Genomic DNA, 23,537 nt, shown 5'->3' on the forward strand with positions numbered 1-23,537 from the left:
CCAAGGGACTCTCAAGAGTCTTCTCCAACACCACAGTTCAAAAGCATCAATTCTTTGGCACTCAGCCTTCTTCACAGTCCAACTCTCACATACATACATGACCACAGGAAAAAGCATAGCCTTGACTAGATGGACCTTAGTTGGCAAAGTAATGTCTCTGCTTTGAATATACTATCTAGGTTGGTCATAACTTTTCTTCCAAGGAATAAGCATCTTTTACTTTCATGGCTTCCGTCACCATCTGCAGTGCTTTTAGAGCCCCAAAAAATAAAGTCTGACACTGTTTCCACTGTTTCCCCATCTATTTGCCATGAAGTGATGGGACGAGATGCCATGATCTTCGTTTTCTGAATGTTGAGCTTTAAGCCAACTTTTTCACTCTCCTCTTTCACTTTCATCAAGAGAAGAGGCTCCTCTTCACTTTCTGCCATAAGGGTGGTGTCATCTGCATATCTGAGGTTATTGATATTTCTCCCAGCAATCTTGAGTCCAGCTTGTGTTTCTTCCAGTCCAGCATTTCTCATGATGTACTCTGCATATAAGTTAAATAAGCAGGGTGACAATATACAGCCTTGACAGGCTCCTCTTCTTATTTGGAACCAGTCTGTTGTTCCATGTCCAGTTCTAACTGTGGCTTCCTGACCTGCATACAGATTCCTCAAGAGGCAGGTCAGGTGGTCTGGTATTCCCATCTCTTTCAGAATTTTCTACAGTTGCTTGTGATCCACACAGTCAAAGGCTTTGGCATAGACAATAAAGCAGAAATAGATGTTTTTCTGGAACTCTCTTGCTTTTTCCATGATCCAGCGGATGTTGCCAATTTGATCTCTGGTTCCTCTGCCTTTTCTAAAACCAGCTTGAACATCAGGAAGTTCATGGTTCATGTCTTGCTGAAGCCTGGTTTGGAGAATATTGAGCATTACTTTACTAGCGTGTGAGATGAGTGCAATTGTGTGGTAGTTTGAGCATTCTTTGGCATTGTCTTTCTTTGGGATTGGAATGAAAACACCTTTTCCAGTCTTGTGGCCACTGCTGGGTTTTCCAAATTTGCTGGCATATTGAGTGCAGCACTTTCACAGCATCATCTTTCAGGATTTGAAATAGCTGAACTGGAATTCCATCACCTCCACTAGCTTTGTTCATAGTGATGCTTTCTAAGGCCCACTTGACTTCACATTCCAGGATGTCTGGTTCTAGATTAGTGATCACATCATCATGATTATCTGGGTCATGAAGATCTTTTTTGTACAGTTCTTCCATGTATTCTTGCCACCTCTTCTTAATATCTTCTGCTTCTGTTAGGTCCAAACCATTTCTGTCCTTTATCGAGCCCATCTTTGCATGAAATGTTCCCTTGGTATCTCTAATTTTATTGAAGAGATCTCTAGTCTTTCCCATTCTGTTGTTTTCCTCTATTTCTTTGCCTTGTTCGCTGAAGAAGGCTTTCTTATCTCTTCTTGCTATTCTCTGGAACTCTGCATTCAGATGCTTATATCTTTCCTTTTCTCCTTTGCTTTTCACCTTTCTTCTTTTCACAGCTATTTGTAAGACCTCCCCAGACAGCCATTTTGCTTGTTTGCATTTCTTTTCCATGGGGATGGTCTTGATCCTTGTCTCCTGTTCAATGTCATGAACCTCATTCCATAGTTCGTCAGGCACTCTATCTATCAGATCTAGGCCCTTAAATCTATTTCTCACGTCTATTGTATAATCATAAGGGATTATATTTAGGTCATACCTGAATGATCTAGCTGTTTTCCCTAGTTTCTTCAATTTGAGTCTGAATTTGGTAATAAGGAGTTCATGATCTGAGCCACAGTCAGCTCCTGGTCTTGTTTTTGTTGACTGTATAGAGCTTCTCCATCTTTGGCTGCAATGAATAATGGTGTTGACCATCTGGTGATGTCCATGTGTAGAGCCACGCACAGGCGGCTGCGACCTGGTGCACTAAGCGCGGCCGAGAGGAGTTACCCCATGTCTGAGGTCAGGGGCAGCTGCCAAGAGTGCCAGGCTGTGACAGCGCAGGAACGGCCAAGAGGAGCTGCCCAAGTCCAGGGTCAGGGGCGGCGGCCGGGAGGAGCTACCCCGCGTCCGAGATCAGGGGTGTTGGCCTAGAGGAGCTACCCCGCGTCTCAAGTCAGTGGCAGTGGGGAGGAGACACCCTGTGTCCGAGGTCAGGGGCAGCCAAGAGAAGCCATCTCATGCCCAAGGCCAGGGGCAGTGGCTCTGTGGAGCCACCCCGTGCCCGAGGCCAGGGACAGCAGCCAGGAAGATCCACCCCACGCCCGAGGTCAGGGGCAGCAGCCGGGAGGAGCAACCCGAGGAGTGGTGGCTGCACGGGTGCAGGAGGGCCTAGAGGAGCTCTCCCACATTGAAGGTCAGGAACAGCGGCAGTAACGAGATACCCCTCGTCCAATGTAAGGAGCAGCGGCTGCGCTTTGCTGGGGCAGCCGTGAAGAGATACCCCACGCCCAAGGTAAGAGAAACCGAAGTAAGATTGTAGGTGTTGCAAGAGGGCATCAGAGAGCAGACACACGGAAACCATAATCACAGAAAACTTGTCAATCTAATCACACTAAGACCACAGCCTTCTCTAACTGAATGAAACCAAGCCATGCCTGCGGGGCAACCCAAGATGGGCGGGTCATGGTGGAGAGGTCTGACAGAATGTGGTCCACTGGAGAAGGGAATGGCAAACCACTTCAGTATTCTTGCCTTGAGAACCCAATGAACAGTATGAAAAGGGAAAATGATAGGATACTGAAAGAGGAACTCCCCAGGTTAGTAGGTGCCCAATATGCTACTGGAGATCAGTGGAGAAATAACTCCAGTAAGAATGAAGGGATGGAGCCAAAGCAAAAACAATACCCAGCTGTGGATGTGACTGGTGATAGATGCAAGGTCCGATGTGGTAAAGAGCAATATTGAATAGGAACCTGGAATGTCAGGTCCATGAATCAAGGCAAATTGGAAGTGGTCAAACAAGAGATGGCAAGGGTGAACGTCGACATTCTAGGAATCAGAGAACTAAAATGGACTGGAATGGGTGAATTTAACTCAGATGACCATGATATCTACTACTGTGGGCAGGAATCCCTCAGAAGAAATGGAGTAGCCATCACAGTCAACAAAAGAGTCTGAAATGCAGTACTTGGATGCAATCTCAAAAATGACAGAATGATCTCTGTTCGTCTCCAAGGCAAACCATTCAATATCACAGTTATCCAAGTCTATGCCTCAACCAGTAATGCAGAAGAAGCTGAAGTTGAACGGTTCTATGAAGACCTACAAGACCTTTTAGAACTAACACCCAAAAAAGATGTCCTTTTCATTATAGGGCACTGGAATGCAAAAGTGAGAAATCAAGAAACACCTGGAGTAACAGGCAAATTTGGCCTTGGAATGTGGAATGAAGCAGGGCAAAGACTAATGGAGTTCTGCCAAGAAAATGCACTGGTCATAGCAAACACCCTCTTCCAACAACACAAGAGAAGACTCTACACATGGACATCACCAGATGGTCAACACCGAAATCAGCACATTAGATCAACATAAACTAGAAATAGTAAAATGGAAAATCAGAGGATAAATATTCCTCTATTTAGAAATGCTGGTCCTATGGTAAGTGCCTGGTTAATAATGCTATATAACAAAATTTCCCCCAAAACTTAGTAGTTGAAGAAATTTAGTTTTAAATTTTGCTCATGATTTCTCGGGTCAGTAAGTTGGGAAAGACTAAACTTGGTAGCTCTATCTTTGGGGTTTCTCATGTGGTTGCATTTAGATGTCATCTGGGACTGACATATCTAAAGGTTTAACTGAACTGTGGTTATGTAAGGAAATTCCCAGAAGTATTTTTGTTGTTGTTGGGAGGGAGGGATAAAGGAACATCATGTCTGCAACCTAATCCAGAAAGATTTTACATACTCAGGGAAAAAGAGGTCAGGAGGGGAACAAATAAGGAGAAAAAGGGAAAGCTAGAGCAAGAGAGAGAGAAAAAAGAAAGAAAGAAGGATTAAAGCAAAATACTAACCTAACATTCGGGGAATCCACGTAAAGTTCAGAGAGAACTCATTCCTAGAAAACCTTCACTAAAGGAAATACTAATAACATCAAACCCATAAAATACCTAGGAGAAAACCTAGTTAAAGATGTGCAAAACATCTGAGAGAAATTCAAGACCTAACTGAATGAAGGGATATATTTTGTCAGTGAATAGGGAAACTCAACGTTGTCAAAGTCAGTCATTCTCAAATTTATATACAGATTAAATCTAACCTCAATCAAATTCCCTTGTGCTTTTATATATCTGAAACACGACAAGCTGATTCAAACTTTACGTTGCTGTTCAGTCACTTAGTCATGTCTGACTCTTTGTGACCTCAAGGACTGCAGCACACCAGGCTTCCCTGTCCATCACCAACTCCTGGAGCTTGTTCAAACTCATGTCCTTTGAGTCAGTGATGCCATCCAACCATCTCATCCTCTGTCATCCCCTTCTCCTCCTGCCTTCAGTCTTTCCTAGCATCAGGGTCTTTTCTAGTGAGTCAGCTCTTCGCATCAGGTGGCCAAAGTATTGGAGCTTCAGCTCAATAATGTATACAAAATACAAAAACCAAGACTGACCAAAGCAATTGGCAAGAAAAGCAACAACATAACTTCTTTAAATTAAAGTTACCCAGACTTACTATGTGTGCTTAGTCACTCAGTCGTGTCCAGCTCTTTGTGACCCCATAGACTGTAGCCTGCCAGGCTCCTCTGTCCACGGGGATTCTCCAGGCAAGAATACTGGAGTGGGTTGCCATGCCCTTCTCCAGGGGATCTTCCCAACCCAGGGATCAAACCCAGGTCTCCCACCTTGCAGGCAAATTCTTTACTCTCTGAGACACCAGGGAAGGTTCAAGACTTACTATAAAATTACAATAATTAAGAAAATGTGGTACAGGGGCAAGGAGAGACAAAGGATACAGTGGAACAGAGTAGAGAGTATAAAAAACATATTCAGACATATGTGTCCTTTCACTTATCACATAGGTGGCACTGCAGTGGGGAACAGTCTTTTCAGAAAAAGATTTTGAGTCAACTGGATACCCATATGAAAACAGGACACTTGACCCTTATCCTACACAGATGTCAATCCTAGAAGCAATGTACAATTACGTGCAAAAAAAAAGTAATTACACTTCTGTGAGATACTCTCAGAGAATATTTTTGTAATTTTGGAGTAGACAAAGTTCATTTTAGAAGAATATAAGAAGTTCTAGGGACTGGATCAGTGGACTAATTCAAAACTGAGACAGAAGTACATCAAGGCTGTATATTATCACTCTGCTTATTTAACTTATATGCAGAGTACATCATGTGAAATGCTGGGCTGGATGAAGCACTAACTGGAGTCAAGATTGCTGGGAGAAATATCAATAACCTCAGATATGCAGATGACACCACCCTTATGGCAGAAAGTGAGGAGAAATTAAAGAGCCTCTTGATGAATGAAAGAGGAGAGTGGAAATGTTGGCTTAAAACTCAATATTCAAAGAACTAATATCATGGCATCTGGTCCCATCACTTTATAGCAAAAAGATGGGGAAACAAGGACAGACTTTATTTTCTTGGGCTCCAAAATCACTACAGATTATGTCTACAGGCATGAAATTAAAAGATGCTTGATGGTTGGAAGCTATGACCAACCTAGTCAACATATTAAAAAGCAGAGACATACTGACAAAGGCCCATCTAGTCAAAGCTATGATTTTTCCAGTAATCGTGTATGGATGTGAGAGTTGGACCATAAAGAAAGCTGAATGCTGAATAATTGATGCTTTTGAACTGTGGTGTTGGAGAAGACTCTTGACAGTCCCTTGGATGGCAAGAAGGTCCAACCAGTCAATCCTAAAGGAAATCAGTCCTGAATATTCATTGGAAGAACTGATGCTGAAGCTGAAGCTCCAATAGTTTGGTTACATGATGGAAAGAACTGACTCATTGGAAAAGACCCTGAAGCTGAGAAAGATTGAAGGCAGGAGGAGAAGGGGACGACAGAGAATCAGATGACTGGATGGTTTCACCTACTCAATGGATATAGCTTGAGCAAGATCCAGGAGATGGTGAAGGACAGGAAAGCTTGGCATGCTGCAGTCCATGGGGTTGCAAAGAGTCACACATGATTGAGCGACTGAACGGAACTGACTGGCTGAAAGAGCACTACATGGACAGAAAAAATGTTGATAAGTCAAACCTAAGATGAGTAACTTGGCTCACTGAAGTACAGCATACCATTAAGAAAATAAAAATATAAGATCAAGAATTAAACACACAAAAATCATAATAAATACTTTTTCCAAAAGCCATCGGCATGGTAATTTGCACCATTGTATTTGTAATAGTCAAGAACTGGAAATAAACTCAAAGCTCTGCCATTAGTTGAATGGGTCAACGCATGGTCATGTGATCATTCAAAGGCATACTCTATAATAATAAAAATGAATGAAATGTCGCCATAAACAACATCATGAGTGACTCTCAAACACAGTTTGGAGTCAAAGAAATTAGACACAAAAGAAAACATACTGTATGCTTTTACATAAAGTTCAAAAACTGAGGAAATATTCTATGGCAGTACAAGTCTTAGGTAAGCAGTCTTCCCTGGAGAGGAGGAGGACACAGATATTGGGAGGCAATAGTGATTCTGTGGTGCTTTGAATGTTCCCTTTGTAGATCTAGGTTGGAGAACGTGACCTAGGTATACACTTATTGTTTGTACTTTGTTCTCCATTATTATCCTTAAATAATAATGTTTCATTAAAAAATAGTATTCATCTAGCTGTTTCTTTCCCTGACATAGCACTTCTTAGCATTTCTTAGCACTTCTTTCCCCTGAAAAAATGAGTGAACAATGAGAATGCTATGGAGCAGGACCTTACAGAGCCTTCTCAGGACAGACCACCCTCACGTCCTCCACCTGCCTCTGTTTGTAGAAAAACCTAGCTAAAGAATAAATTTCATCACAGAAATTTAAAAAAAAAATCAGAAACAAAGGAAAACAGTCAAATAGGACAAAATAATAATAGTTTAGCCCTAAACAAATTCAAGGACCTTTAGTTCCTTCTCATGGGCTATATATAACATTCTGAGCCATATCTTTTGAGCTATTTTGCAGATACTGAAATCCCAAACAGGTGGTAGCAATAAATTACATGATGACCAGACTAGTGGGGTGCCATTTCCTTCTGCAGGGGATCTTCCCAGCCCAGGGGTCAAACCCAAGGCTCTTGCATTGCAGGCAGGTTCTTTACCATCTGAGCCAACATGTAAAATCATAATCTTCATCTTTCACAATTCCAAGATTGGCCTCAAGGAAATGGGAACAGACCAACACTAGAACTGATGATTAACTGTAATTCAAACAATAAAGGTGACACTGATCAGACCTATTGCAAGATGATTGTCAGAGCTAGCTGTGCTATTCTGCAGGTAACCTATCTCCAAATTCCACCTGTGCACTCCTGAAATTCCCATTTAAATACACTCACCTGTGATCAGCAAAGAGGAGCTGGTTCTTTGGGACATTAGTCCTCTGTCTCCCCAGAACTGCTGGTTTCCTCAACAAGTTCAGTTCAGTTCAGTCGCTCAGTTGTGTCCGACCCTTGCGACCCCATGAATTGCAGCACACCAGGCCTCCTTGTCCATCACCAACTCCCGGAGTTCACTCAAACTCACATTCATCAAGTCGGTGATGCCATCCAGCCATCTCATCCTGTCGTCCCCTTCTCCTCCTGCCCCCAATCCCTCCCAGCATCAGAGTCTTTTCCAATGAGTCAACTCTTCGCATGAGGTGGCCAACGTACTGGAGTTTCAGCTTTAGCATCATTCCTTCCAAAGAAATCTCAGGGCTGATCTCCTTCAGAATGGACTGGTTGGATCTCCTTGCAGTCCAAGGGACTCTCAAGAGTCTTCTCCAATACCACAGTTCAAAAGCATCAAATCTTTGGCGCTCAACCTTCTTCACAGTCCAACTCTCACATCCATACATGACCACAGGAAAAACCATAGCCTTGACTAGACAGACCTGAGTTGGGAAAGTAATGTCTCTGCTTTTGAATATGCTATCTAGGTTGGTCATAACCCTTCTTCCAAGGAGTAAGCATCTTTTAATTCCATGGCTGCAATCACCATCTGCAGTGATTTTGGAGCCAAAAAAATAAAGTCTGACACTGTTTCCACTGTTTCCCCATCTATTTCCCATGATGTGATGGGACCGGATGCCACGATCTTCGTTTTCTGAATGTTGAGCTTTAAGCCAACTTTTTCACTCTCCTCTTTCACTTTCATCAAGAGGCTTTTTAGTTCCTCTTCACTTTCTGCCATAAGGGCGGTGTCATCTGCATATCTGAGGTTATTGATATTTCTCTCAGCAATCTTGAGTCCCGCTTGTGTTTCTTCCAGTCCAGCGATTCTCATGATGTACTCTGCATATAAGTTAAATAAGCAGAGTGACAATATACAGCCTTGACGGACTCCTTTTCCTATTTGGAACCAGTCTGTTGTTCCATGTCCAGTTCTAACTGTGGCTTCCTGACCTGCATACAGATTCCTCAAGAGGCAGGTCGGGTGGTCTGGTATTCCCATCTCTTTCAGAATTTTCTACAGTTGCTTGTGATCCACACAGTCAAAGGCTTTGGCATAGTCAATAAAGCAGAAATAGATGTTTTTCTGGAACTCTCTTGCTTTTTCCATGATCCAGCAGATGTTGGCAATTTGATCTCTTGTTCCTCTGCCTTTTCTAAAACCAGCTGGAACATCAGGAAGTTCACGGTTCACGTCTTGCTGAAGCCTGGCTTGGAGAATATTGAGCATTACTTTACTAGCGTGTGAGATGAGTGCAATTGTGCGGTAGTTTGAGCATTCTTTGGCATTGCCTTTCTTTGGGATTGGAATGAAAACTGACCTTTTCCAGTCCTATGGACCACTGCTGGGTTATCCAAATTTGCTGGCATATTGAGTGCAGCACTTTCACAGCATCATCTTTCAGGATTTGAAACAGCTGAACTGGAATTCCATCACCTCCACTAGCTTTGTTCGTAGTGATGCTTCCTAAGGCCCACTTGACTTCACATTCCAAGATGTCTGGCTCTAGATTAGTGATCACATCATCATGATTATCTGGTTCGTGAAGATCTTCTTTGTACAGTTCTTCTGTGTATTCTTTCCACCTCTTCTTACTATCTTCTGCTTCTGTTAGGTTCAGATCATTTCTGTCCTTTATCAAGCCCATCTTTGCATGAAATGTTCCCTTGGTATCTCTAATTTTCTTGAAGAGATCTCTAGTCTTTCCCATTCTGTTGTTTTCCTCTATTTCTTTGCCTTGTTCGCTGAAGAAGGCTTTCTTATCTCTTCTTGCTATCCTTTGGGACTCTGAATTCAGATGCTTATATCTTTCCTTTTCTCCTTTGTTTTTCACCTCTCTTCTTTTCACAGCTATTTGTAAGGCCTCCCCAGACAAAACTTTCCTCAACAAAGCTGTCTTTAATTTTACCCCACACTTGTCTCTCAGTGTTGGGTTCTTGAGTAATGAGCAGCTGAAAACCGAGTTCAGAAACAAGATTAAACATTTCACTACAGAATATCTTTCTTTTTAAGCCTGTTTTCCCTTACTCTCTGCTCTGGGGAAATTTCACTCCAGGAGCATCCTAAGTATAGTAGTCCTTCCCTCTCTTACCTGAGCAGATCACAGACGCCGTGTTGCCATGGGAACAGTCAGGAACACCCAAGGCAGTCACAGGGCATTTCCACAGGAAGGACTCAGTCCCTGAGCAGTGAAATCGGGCTTTCCAGAGTTGATCACTTCCTTCTGCTCCATTTGGGGTGGAGATGGCAACTCCACAGCCAAGCTGACGACAGACAACATTGGCATTGGCCAGACTCCAGTGGGAGGCACAGAGCGCTCTCCATCGTCCAGAAATGTTCATCTCCACCTGCCCCTCACACTGAGAGGAGCCATTTATCACGAGCCGGACATCTGAGTACACTGAGAGAAACAGACAGGATTTCAGAAAAATCTTATTTCTTGTTTAGCTTGAAGCAAGTGTACACAGAGGCTAAATCCTGACGTGCATCTCACCTGAACAGACAACCTGAACAGCTCCACTGTGGTGACAAGTGCCCCCTGGACAGGGCACTCTGGGGCACCACCAGAGCTTAGGCTCCTCCCCCTCACACCTGAATTCTTCAGCCCAGACCCGGCCATCAGACTCTCTGAAGGGTACTTGTCCCAGGACAGACACAGCCTTGCCACACCCCAGCTCTGCACAGATGACCTGGCCAGTGGGGAGTGTGAAGTTTCCATCAGACACTGGGATCCAGGCTTCTCCAGAATACACTTCTACTCGCCCTGAGCAGGGATCATCCCCTCCAGCCAGACGCACAAATCCTAAGAGAAACAAAGAACAACAAACCCAGTGAGTGTTCATGAACCTGGCTTGGCATTGGAAACAACATCTCACCAGCAATGGTGGGAAAGTTTTTCTTTCCATAGTGGAATAAGACGGGATACGAAGAGAGAATTTGACTGTCATTGTCAAATTGCATTTTCATGAGCAAGTTTCTGAAGAGATATCCAGAAGGATTGCAGGGTCAGTTTGGAAGGGCTGAATCCAAGAATATATATTGGTTAGGAATGTTAATTCTTATCTGGGGGCCTGGAAACTTCAAGGCCCAAAGAAACTGCACAGTGGTAAACATTCAAACTTGAGTGCATAGCTGAACTAAATGAGAGTGAAAAAATATCATGGGATTCGAGAGGTTAGAGGCCTAAGAGCCAGCGAAGTTTAGAAGGTCATCCTGAAATTTCTGGGGCTAGAATTTTCGGCAGTTTTCTCTGAGCCAATATTCAAGTCACTGGGGGTGGGAACATCATGCGGGCTGGATCTGAGTGCAGGCATTAGGTCACAATTAGGTAACCTAATTGTGAAAAGAACTTGTTCACAGATAAGTTTGGAAATGATGAAAACTCAGAGAGTCATAGGAGAGGGAGGGAATGATCCTAGCCATCTTTCTTAAAAACCTAGGATTTATGAACACACCTGAGAGAAAGTGAAGTCTCAATGGGATTATGCAAGACAACTGAGTTAGTTGATTACTTCATCCTAGACATGAGATTCTTAGCAAATGTGAAGGAGTGATGATAATTTAATGTATTCAGAGGAAAACAACAGAATGGGAAAGACTAGAGATCTCTTCAAGAAAATTAGAGATACCAGGGGAACATTTCATGCAAAGAATGGCTCGATAAAGGACAGAAATTGTATGGACCTAACAGAAGCAGAAGAGGTGGCAAGAATACACAGAAGAACTGATGCTTTTGAGCTGTGGTGTTGGAGAAGACTCTTGAGAGTCCCTTGGACTGCAAGGAGGTCCAACCAGTCCATTCTGAAGGAGATCAGCCCTGGGTGTTCTTTGGAAGAAATGATGCTAAAGCTGAAACTCCAGTACTTTGGCCACCGATGCCAAGAGTTGACTCATTGGAAAAGACTCTGATGCTGGGAGGGATTGCGGGCAGGAGGAGAAGGGGACGACAGAGGATGAGATGGCTGGATGGCATCACCGACTCGATGAACGTGAGTTTGGGTGAATTCCGGGAGGTGGTGATGGACACGGAGGCCTGGTGTGCTATGATTCATGGGGTCGCAAAGAGTCGGACACAACTGAGCGACTGAACTGGACTGAACTGAACCGAACTGAACCCTATCTATATGCCAACTGCATATTCCTTTCCTATTTGGATTTCTGAGATAAGAAGCCAGTAAGCTACGAAAAAAGAGAGTGAGGGGAAGATAGCAGAGAGCAAACAAGTCGTATATACTTTAGAGATTTCTAAATTGCAAAAACTTCAATAGTGATGAAACATAGATTTGGAAACCAAATACTTGTTCAACAAGATTTTAACACCTTTTATCCCCTGTGCTTCTCCCATTTGCCACCTAACACTGCTACCCTTTCCCAATTCCCCCAATGAAGAAAAGAAGAAATGATCTCAAGAGCTACAAATAGATGGAAAGGACACTCCAAAAGGGAAGAGCTTCTGTAGGGAGTGAGGTGGGGTGAGTGGTAGGTTAAACGGGGAGTGGATAGAGTATAAGAGAGACCAAGGAAAAGATTCATGATTATGACTTCATCCTTCAGGGACCATATTTGGACAGAGAAAAGGTAATCCAATGGGAAAAAAAAAAAACCCTGCACATCATAAAGAATAATTTTTAAAATAATTTGCCTGGTTTCTGACTGTGCTCATGGTTATGTATGTAATGGTGGAATCTGTCCTGGTCAAGGACTCTGAGTGCATAAGTATGTGAACTTTGAAGTCTCAAAAAGAATGATGTAACAGAATAAAAATCTACTATAGAGAGCAGGAGAGAACAGAAAAGACACCACAGAAATCAAAGAATTGAAGGATTAGCCTGACCACTGATATAAGAATGAATGATGAGGGAGAGGATGATCTGCTTGCCTCTTATTATTTATCCACTTTCATCGCCCCAGAGAGGCCCAGGTCAGGACCCGTAGCCTCCTCTGGCTGGGAGTTTGGTCACAGGCTACGTATTCTGATTAAAACATTTTTATTTAACTGGCTGTTTTTGTTGCTCAGTCACTCAGTCGTGTCTGACTCTTTGTGACCCCATGGACTGCAGCGCTCCAGGCTTCCCTGTCCTTCACTATCTCCCTGTCTTTACTCAGACTCATGTCCATTGAGTCAGTGATGCCATCCAACCATCTCATCCTCTGCCATCCCCTTCTTCTCTGGTCTTCAATCTTTCCCAGCCTCAGGGTGTTTTCTAATGGGTCATTTCTTCTTATCATGTGGCCAAAGTATTGGAGCTTCAGCTCCAGCATACATCCTTCAAATGAGTTATTCAGGATTGATTTCCTTTAGGATTGACTGATTTTATCTCCTTGCTGTCCAAGGGACTCTCCAGAGTCTTCCAGCACCACAGTTCAAAAGCATCAATTCTTCAGTGCTCAGCCTTCTTTATGATCCAACTCTCACATCCATACATAACTACTGGAAAAAAAGCATAGCTTTGACTATATGGACATTTGTCACAAAGTAATGTCTCTGCTTTTTAACATGCTGTCTAGGTTTGTCATAGCTTTTCTTCCAAGGAGCAAGTGTCTTTTAATTTCATGGCTGCAGTCACAGTCTGCAGTGATTTTGGAGCCCAAGAAAACAAAGTCTGTTGCTGTTTCCATTTTTTCCTCATCTCGTTGCCATGAAGTGATGGGACTGGATGCCATGATATTAGTTTTTTGAATGTGGAGTTTCAAGCCAGCTTTTTCACTCTTCTCTTCCACTTTCATCAAGAATCTCTCCTCTGTTCCTCTTTACTTTCTGCCATTAGGGTGGTGTCATCTGCATATCTGAGGTTATTGATATTGTTATATTAATTCTATGAGATTAAAAATTTAGAAAGAACAAGAAAAAGGTATTTCTTGTATTCTGTTTTATATACCCTGATACCTGTGAAATATTCAAATGTATGCTGAATAATCAATAAAGTCTTATGCATACCAGATAGAGACTTCTGAGATATAGTATATCTTTTTTATTTTCTACTTGATTTTAAAATTTACATGGAAGAATAAGTGTGTGATAATTCCAAGAAAATTATTAACTAGAAGGCCGATGTGAGTAAAGATATTAAACATAGTAAAGACATATCCTTGTCTGGTCTCTTGCTGTGTACACATCCTGTGTCCTTAGGCACACGTAGCATCCTTCACACCACACTTGGCCCCTCAGTGCTGCTCAGAGAACCTCACGCTTGCCTTCATCAGCTCCCATTGCCATTCTCCTTCCTCCCAGCTAGTATAAAATCTTTTCCACCTTCTTCAGAAATTATATTTGTCCACTTACTCCAAATAAGCCCCCAAATGCAATTCTCTTATATCATTGAAGTCATCAAATATAAACTATATAATCTCTTAACATAAAACACAGAAATTCAAGTTTTATCTCCACCTTGGACTTGTCAGGACATGGCTAAGTGTTCCTCCAAAGTTTGCATTTATACAGCTATTTTAAAGGAAAAATTTGAGAGAGAGACTTTTCTAGTAACAATGGAAGAATATAAGACTCAGAGCATTCCATCAGCAATTCTCTACCATCAAAGAACAATGAACATTTATGTCTAAATTTGCAAAGGAAACTTGAAATCTGGCACAAATCCATTAGAATCTCTGATCTGTTAAATGATATCCTCTGTAGGGATACCCTCTATACCTGTAAATGATATCCTGCTATTGTAGGAGTAGCCTCCACTCATACTAACCTAGTGCAAAATAATGTCTCACACTGTCTGCATAGAAACAACTCCATCCAGGAAAGTACATCCTCATTTTTTGTCCCTCCCACTCAAAGCCTTCCTGTGCAAAAGGAGTGTGCATGTGGCTGTTAGCAAATGTTTCACTCTTACAAAAAGTGAATTATGAAAAAAAATGATGAGGATTTATTTTAACTGGGAGAATAAGTAAAGCTATTTTAGTGTCAGGTAAGAGCACTGGAGAAGAACAGAATAGCAGAGACTTGTAAGAGGAAAGTATATGAAGCTCATTGCTCACAGCTACAGGGCACTCAGGGAGGATGGGTAGTTGTCTCAGTCCTCTCTAGCCCACCAGTCCCCTATTGTCCCTCTGATCAGACACCAGCTTTCTTGGAACATTCCATTCTCCTAGCTGGTGGGCATGAACTGACCATACCTGAGCAGATGACTCCTGCATCCTGGCTGTGATCACAGTAGTGCTTCCCCCAGCCCCAGGAAGGGCACCTCCACAGGTGGGACTCCTTTCCTGTGCACTTCACGTTGCCCAGCCAAATGGGCCCTGATCCCGCCCCAAAGGAAGAAGAGAGAGTGGCTTGGAGGGCTTTTCCACAGCCCAGTTGTCTGCACACCACGTGGGCATCATGCAGGTCCCAGTTGTAATCACAGATGGTGCCCCAGGAGCCCTGGTCAAGGATCTCCACTCTCCCGGCGCAGGGACCACCTCCGTCCACCAGGCGGAGCTGTCTGCTACCTGAGGAGAGAGAAATGGGACACGGGGCGTTGACATGGAGAATGAGAAAGGTCGTCACCTGAGCAGTAGGAGGCGCTCTCCTCTGAGGCTGCAGACTCCGCTGGTTCTGATATGGAGTCTTTGCACTCGTGCAGAAGGCAATGGCAACCCACTCAGTACTCTTGCCTGGACAATCCCATGGACAGAGGAGCCTGGTAGGCTGCAGTCCATGGGGTCGCTAAGAGTCGGACACAACTGAAGCGACTTAGCAGCAGCAGCAGCAGGATTGCACTGGGCAGCAGCTGGGTCTGGTTTCTTATAGCCGTGGCAAGAGAATTAATAAGGTTGAAAAGTAGGAGGAAAGGTTTAAAAAAAAAAAAAAAAGTAGGTAAAGAAAAGTTAAATAATGTCTATCAGTGCTGCACTTTAAGTAAATAATGAAGTAGAGAATTAAACCTAAAATTTTCCACTTCCAGGGAGAATGGAGTTCACAGCAGGCCAATGTGTCTTGCTGGCTCTTTCTAGATACAACTTTAAAAGATGGAAAATGTGTTTTAAGAAACAGTAAATGTATTCAACATTTGTTAACACAACATGGACTAAATATGCTAAAATTCTAAAGAGTGGAGATTATTTCAATGTTAGTCCAAGATCTGTAGCTTCTTTTTCTCTGTGGGAATTTGCCAATTCATTGCATAATTTAATGATGCAGAATCTGGGCTCAGACAAGCAGAGGACTACTGTTGTGACAGGAAGCCAGCATAATCTGGGGGTTACCTGGTCCTGGAGAGACAAAATTAGACTTTTGAGAGCCTCTCTCACACAGCAGGTTTTCTCCTCAAATATTTTCCCAGTATATAAGCTGTGAAGGGCAGGAAGCTAGAGAACTATATAAAAAGACTTGGAAAGCAGTCTTTTTCATTATTTTGGGTACTTACCTACCAAAGAATATAGGCTCTGAACTGAAATCTCTGAAAGCCTATGTCATAGGGACAGAGAAATCAGAGGTGGACTGAGCACTACCAAAACTGCAATCCATACTTGTTACAGCTCAGTTTTAGGTTATATTTAGATGTTTGAGTGATACACACCCCTTCCCCCTACCTGCCTAGGAAAACAAAGGGTAAATCCTTTCAGGTGTTAGAAAATGTATCAGGAGTATCTTACTTTTTCATATATAATTTATAGCATCCAATAAAAAATGACATGACATTTGAGAAATAAGATAACATGACAAATGACCAAAGTGAAAAAAGATAAGAGAATGCAGAGACACACATGATAGAAATGCTGGACTTAGCAGATAAGGATTTTAAGTACAATCAATGTATTTAGGGGAAAAGGGAGAAGAAGAGAATAAGCAGGTAAAAAGATGAAAAAAATAACAAATAATCAGGAATAAATAAAAATGTCTAGGAACTATTGCCAACCTAAAATAAAATATCTAGGTTTAAAAAGTGAATGAATAAGTTAAAACAATTTTATATAAAACTTAGACTATAGTGATTTAGAGGAGTCCGGTGACTGCAGCCATGAAATTAAAAGATGCTTGCTCCTTGGAAGAAAAGTTATGACCAACCTAGACAGCATATTCAAAAGCAGAGACATTACTTTGCCGACTAAGGTCCGTCTAGTCAAGGGTATGGTTTTTCCTGTGGTCATGTATGGATGTGAGAGTTGGACTGTGAAGAAGGCTGAGCGCCAAAGAATTGATGCTTTTGAAGTGTGGTGTTGGAGAAGACTCTTGAGAGTCCCTTGGACTGCAAGGAGATCCAACCAGTCCATTCTGAGGGAGATCAGCCCTGGGATTTCTTTGGAAGGAATGATGCTAAAGCTGAAACTCCAGTACTTTGGCCACCTCATGCGAAGAGTTGACTCATTGGAAAAGACTCTGATGCTGGGAGGGATTGGGGGCAGGAGGAGAAGGGGATGACAGAGGATGAGATGGCTGGATGGCATCACTGACTCGATGGACGTGAGTCTGAGTGAACTCTGGGAGTTGGTGATGGACAGAGAGGCCTGGCGTGCTGCAATTCATGGGGTTGCAAAGAGTCAGATTCGATTGAGCAACTGAAATGAACTGAACTGAACTGAAAGATGAGAGATGAGAAAGAGAAGAAAGAGGAGGAGGAGAGGGAGAAGAGATACAGAGACAGACAGACAGAACTGCAGAACTAATATCTGAAGATATAACAATAGAGAACTTTTTAAAATAATAAATGGAGGAGTATTAAAACCCCCACTCCTAGTAAAGGTGCTGAAAATCAAAAGGAAAAAGGAAAATCTGGAATAATAACAGATTTATTTAATACAAAAGGAGGGGGGGAAAAGGAGACAAAAAGGAACATAAAGCATGTGGATCAATTAAAAGCAAATGGCAGATACCAACACATCAACATCAGTAACTGCATTTACAGTGAATGGATTAAGATAAAACAACATTGACACAAATGTTACTTGCAAAATGCCCACCTTATATTATGAAAGCAAAGAATGGTTGAAAGTAAAATGATGGAAAAAATGTACTAACTGTAACAAAACTGGAGTAGCTATATTGATGTCCCAGAAAGTAGACTTTAAGCCAAGATACACTGAATTAAAGAGGGAATTTTCGTGATTATAATGAGATGCACCCTTAATAAAGATATTTTAGACAACAAAATTCAAGGTAACAGAACATAACTTAGAAACATACTTGACAGAGTGAAAAGAAGAAATAGACAAAATCACAATCAAAATGGGGGATTATTACCAGATCTTTTTCAACAGCATGCTGACCAAACATACAAAAAACAGAGAAGAATTCAGTAGATGTACAACAACATAATCAGCACGTTTAACTAAGTAACACATAGAGCAACTCACCCAAAACCGCAAGAGTTCACATTACTGTACATGCACTCGGAACTTTTACCAAAATGACCACATAATAGGACAAAATCTTTCACTCTTTGAATTTATACTTCGAATATTCGGATTCATACAGAATATTTGCTCTAACCACAGTGGAATAAAATTAAGAATTAATAAGGAAATATTTATAGCCACCTCTATTTGGGGAAATTCAGCAAGATCCTTCCAAACACCACCTGAGTCTGGGAATAAATTTAAAACTTACAAAATATTGTGAAATATTGATAATAAACACAAAATAATGGTATGATAAATTCTTCTAATAAAACTCAAGTAGTGCCTAAGGAAGTTTATAGCCTAGATTTGGAGAAGAGGAAAGACTGAAAGTGAAAAAAAGTAAGATTCCAATTAAGAAACTAGATGAGAAAGTCTAAAGAATGTAGAATGTTGGGGTTTATTTAAAAAGGAACAAAAATTAATGGAAAAGAAGGTAAGCATAAGATAGAAAATATGGAAGAAAACCCTTTAAACGTGGCTCATTGAAAATTGATGAACACTGAGCAATACTAATGCAGAGCAGAGAGAAAATGCAGCTAACAATACCAAGAATGAACAGGGACATCAGTATAGATCATACAGATATTTTTGTCATACTTTTTGTGCTGTTGTTTGTTTGTTTGTTGGCTGTGCTGTTGCTCATGGGATCATAGTTCCCAGGTCAGGGTTGAACCTGGACACATGACAGTGAAAGCCCAGAGATTTAACCCCTGGATTACATAGTTTTATTAGTACATTTTATACATTTAATGTGGATAAGTACAGATAAAGTGTCAATTTCTCCATAGCCTTGCCAACACTAAGTGTCTTTAAAAAAAAAAAAAAGTCATTCTGACATGTGTGAGATGATATCTCTTTGTGGTTTTAATTTACATTTCCCTGATGACTGACAATGTCAAGCATTTTTTCATATACCTATTGCCATTTGTATGTCTTCTTTAGAGAAATGTCTATCCAAGACCTTGGCCAATTTTTTAATTGAGTTATTAGGTTTTAAGTTTGTTGGGTTTTTTTTTTCTCTTAAGTTATAGGAGTTCCTTGTTATTTTTGGAAATTAAAACCTTATATAATTTGTGCTAGATTGCTTTTTCACTCTGTGGATCTTTCATTTGGTTTGTGGAAGCTTTTTAGTTTGGTATATTCCCACTTGTCTATTTTTGCTTTGTTGCCTGTACTTTTGATGTCATATCCATGAACTCATGAAACCATGTGCTTTTATTTTGTGATGGAGCTAAGATATCACATATCTAAAATGCAATTCTTACCTTTTGATGATGTTACACCATCACAAATAATAAAATAAATAATTTGAAATTAGGTTTTGAATATTCTTTAGTGGAACTATAAAATTGTTTGCAGAAAATAAAATGATTCAATGTTATTTTGAGATAAAAAATGGCATTTGAAACATTGCACTAAAGGCAGACGTCAAAAAAGTAAAACATTACAGATTTGACCACATAACCCACCAATACACATATACAACCTTAAAAATATATGTAAAATATGGGGAAAATCTTACAAAAATATTTAAGAAAAACAGGAAGTGATGTTTGTTTATAAAGAGTTCCTATGAATAAATAAGAAATTTTAAAACATTCTAGAGAAAAACTATTGTCATGAAAGATATAAGACAGTATATAGGAAAGAAGATAATATTTTTGTACATAGTGTTTGTGAAAGTCACTCAGTCATGTCCAACTCTTTGCAACCCCATGGAGTATAGAGTCCATGGAATTCTCCAGGCGAGAATACTGGAGTGGGTAGCTATTCCCTTCACCAGGGAGTCTTCCCAACCCAGGGATCAAACCCAGGTCTCCCACATTGCAGGCAGATTCTTTACCAGCTGAGTCACAAGGGAAGCCCAAGAATACTGTAGTGAGTAGCTTATCCTTCTCCAGCAGATTTTCCAGACTCAGGAATCAAACCAGGGTCTCCTGCATGGCAGGCGGATTCTTTACCAGTTGACCTACCACGGAAGCCCTTATGTGGATAAAAAATCATGATGTTATGAAGAAAACTATACTCTCTTTTAAAATTAAGTATTTATTTGGTTGTGCTGGGTTTTAGTATCAGCATGCAAATTCTTACTTGTGGGATCATAAGAGAAAAAAATTGTAACTGCATGTGGTGATGAATATTACTGCATGTGTAGTGATTTTATACATAAACACTATGTTTTAAACTTAGAACTAATATAATGTTATGAGAATTATGTCTCAATTAAAAATTTTAACAAACAAGGTTGGAATATGTGGATTAAATTAGTTTCATTCTTACCTCATTTAAGCTTCTCTGGTGGCTCAGACAGTAAAGAATCTGACTGCAGTATAGGAGACCCGATTTCATACCTGGGTCAGGATGACCCCCTGGAGAAGGGAATGGTAACCCATTCCAGCATTCTTGCCTGGAGAATCCCATGGGCAGAGGAGCCTGGCAGGCTACAGTCCATGTGGTCACAAAGAGCACAACTGAGCAACTAACATTTTCGCTTTTTATCATTTTGTGAACCCAAATTAAACTCATCACTTAGATTTTAAAATATCAAATCTCACTGCATCCTACAGGGCTGGGACAGACACACAGAAACAGACAGTAAGTCACCTTCACACGAGATATAAGCTTTCTCCTTTGGAGAGCATGAAGTGTAACTCCAAGGGTCAGAAGGACACTGCCAGAGAGAAGTGTCTGTTTTCCGACAGCGGATTCCATCCACCCACCGGGGTCTAGAACCTTCCCTGAGACCAACAGAAGAGTTGAGGGTTCCACTGTCCCCACAGCCAAGATGTCTGCAGATCAGGGACACAGTGATGTCTTCCATGGGGCTGCGGCAGACACTGCCCCAAGTTCCGTTGTAGAAAACTTCCAGCCACCCAGCACACTGCTGGTCCTCGCTCACCAACCTGAGGGCCAGGAACTCTAAGGTTGAAAGGGGAGGAGACAGGACACAGTGAAAACTTTGCTGGATGTTCTGGTTTTCCTTCTAGAAATGGTAAACATTCATCTCTGACCTTGTTCAAGAACACCCACTAGATGACAAGACTGACATCACCTTCCTTTAACTGACCTTGTCCATTTGTGTCTGTCTTTCTATTTCTACCACAATGGCGTAGTGGATATGAACTGCGAGGAAGACCAAACTGCATGGGTGCTATTCAGGGAGGAGCAGCTGAATTCTGCTTCCTGATGAAATCTTCAAAGAGTATGTCAAAGGGATGTGATGTGGATATTAGGGAGATAGGGATAATAATTAATCCAAAAATGTCCACATCCCAATCTCTGCAACCTGTGAATATGTTACCATACCTGACAAGAGGGATTTACAGATGTGATTAAGGTAAGGACCTCGGGATGGTGAGATGATGTATTAACAATATGACCCCAGTCTAATCACATCCTTAGACCCACTATCCTTAAATGTGGAATACTTTTCTTAGCTCCAGCTAGAGAGATGTGACTCTGGATAATGGTTGGAGGCCTGCAGCATTGCTGGTCTGATAATGGATGAAGGGTGCTGTGAAGGAAGGAATGTAGGTGGTTTCAAGAAGTTTGAAAAGGCAACAAACAGATTCTCCCCTAGAGCTGCAAAAGTGATGCGGCCCTGCTGAAGCCTTGATCCCAGCCCAGTGAGTCCCCTGCTGGACATCTAAGCTAGAGAAGAGTAAGGAAATAAATACATGCTGTTTTAACCCAGTAATTGGTGAATTGTTAGGGAAGCAAACAGAAACTAGTACCATAGGTTGAAATTTTTTGTATGTAACTGGATAGAGAGCCATGCTTTCAAGAAAAACTGTGAGAAAAGGCTCTACCAGGAAACACTACTGAGAAGAAAAGATCAGAACCTCAGCTGCTGCAGGAGGAAGTGAAAGCACCTTGTCTTCACATCTTCTGGAAAGACAGGCTTCATGGGAGGAAGCTTCCTTCTCTGGTCCGTTCAGCATCTCTCCCTCAGGGCTCAGACCCGCGTCCTCCAGGACCCCACCCCTCTCCCAGCCTGTGGACAGTGTGCAGCGCGGACCTGAGCAGATGACCCCCGCGTCCTGCTTGTGTCTGCAGTCGTGCCGCCCCCAGCCCCGGGAAGGGCACCTCCACACGTGGGACTCCTTTCCTGTACAGTTCAGGTCGTCCAGCCAGATGGGCCCTGATCCTGCCCCGAAGTGAGCAGACCCCGTGCCACTGAGGGCTTCTCCACAGCCCAGCTGCCTGCACACCACGCGGGCATCGTCCAGGTCCCAGCCATCATCACAGATGGTGCCCCAGGAGCCCTGGTCAAGGATCTCCACTCTCCCGGCGCAGGGACCATCCCCGTCCACCAGGCGGAGCTGTCTGTTTTCTGAGGAGAGAGAAATGCGACAATGGGGCAGTGACCCCAGGGGTTGAGAAGGGTCTTCTGTCTTGTGGGACCCTCACCTGAGCAGTAGGGGGCGCTCTCCACTGAGGCCGCAGAGCCTGCTGGTTCTGCCATAGAGTCGTTGCACTGGGACAGCACCTGGGTCTGGTTTCCTGAAGAAACAACAATGATCAGAAGTCTGGAAGGGTTGAAGAACAGGAAACTGAATTAAGGAAAATAATGACCTACTGATGGAGCCTAAGATGAAAGCTGTGACACAGCGGTAAAGTTATCATACGCTTAGTGTTCACCTTCTCCCTGGAGAGTTCTGTTTCTGACAGTACCACAATTTCTGTTCTAACCCAAGTGTTGCTGTAAGAATGAGTTAAGTAAGTTGTATCCCTTAATGTATCCCTGTGCTGTGCTTAGTCGCTCAGTCATGTCCGACTCTTTGTAACCCCTTGGACTAGAGCCCACAGTATCCTCTGCCATAGGATTTTTCAAGCAAAAATATTGGAGTGGGTTGCCAAGCCGTTCTCCAGGGGATCTTCCCAACCCAGGGATCAAACCCAGGTCTTCCGCACTGCAGGCAGATTTTTTACCCTCTGAGCCACCAGGGAAGCCCAAAGCTATCCCTAAGTAAGTAAGTAAAGTTGCTCAGTCATGTCAGACTCTTTGTGACCCCGTGGACTGCAGCCCACCAGGCTCCTCAGTCCATGGGATTCTCCAGGCAAGAATACTGGAGTGGGTTACCATTTCCTCTCCAGGGGATCTTCCCGACCCAGGGAACAAACCCAGGTCTCCTGCATTGGAAGAAGACGCTTTAACCTCTGAGCCACCAGGGAAGCCCTAAAAGAATCTATCCCTAAGTAAAAGCAAAACAAAATTCTTTCTGAAGGATCTCTACAATTTCTTCAATGTGTATCTTTAGAACAAACACTTTTATAAAATAGATCTCATGAAAAATGGAAAGGAAAAAGGAGACATTAGAAAGAATTTCCCAGGGTGTTCAGCTGCTAGAGTTACCTGACAAGAATATATGTAGCCACGGTTAAAGTGCTTATGGAATTAATTGACACAATGTGCATCTTTTCAGAGAAATGATACCAAAAACCAAATACTTCTAGAGCTGAAAAACTTGTTAGCTGCAATTAAGAACTAAAGAATAAGTGTAGCCTCACATTAGCTCAGCATAAAGTTGAAACATCAAAATGCAAAATCAGAGGATATTCTTCAATTAATTCAGGTCACA

The 23,537-nt window shown here is 42.1% G+C and overlaps 1 protein-coding gene across 1 annotated transcript in view; it reads right to left on the bottom strand.

Moving 5' to 3' along the window:
- The window catches only part of LOC128048726 (antigen WC1.1-like), a 60,144-nt gene that overhangs the window by 13,735 nt on the left and 22,872 nt on the right, over window positions 1–23,537 (bottom strand). The window contains exons 5-10 of the mRNA XM_052641151.1: window positions 22,366–22,458; window positions 21,974–22,288; window positions 20,560–20,874; window positions 14,752–15,066; window positions 10,121–10,429; window positions 9,719–10,027 (exon numbers count right to left, since the gene is read on the bottom strand). Of these exons, the coding sequence (XP_052497111.1) occupies window positions 9,719–10,027; window positions 10,121–10,429; window positions 14,752–15,066; window positions 20,560–20,874; window positions 21,974–22,288; window positions 22,366–22,458 (1,656 nt within the window). The remainder of the gene's footprint in view (window positions 1–9,718; window positions 10,028–10,120; window positions 10,430–14,751; window positions 15,067–20,559; window positions 20,875–21,973; window positions 22,289–22,365; window positions 22,459–23,537) is intronic.

This window comes from Budorcas taxicolor, chromosome 5 (assembly GCF_023091745.1).
Source record: "Budorcas taxicolor isolate Tak-1 chromosome 5, Takin1.1, whole genome shotgun sequence".
NCBI lineage: Eukaryota > Metazoa > Chordata > Mammalia > Artiodactyla > Bovidae > Budorcas > Budorcas taxicolor.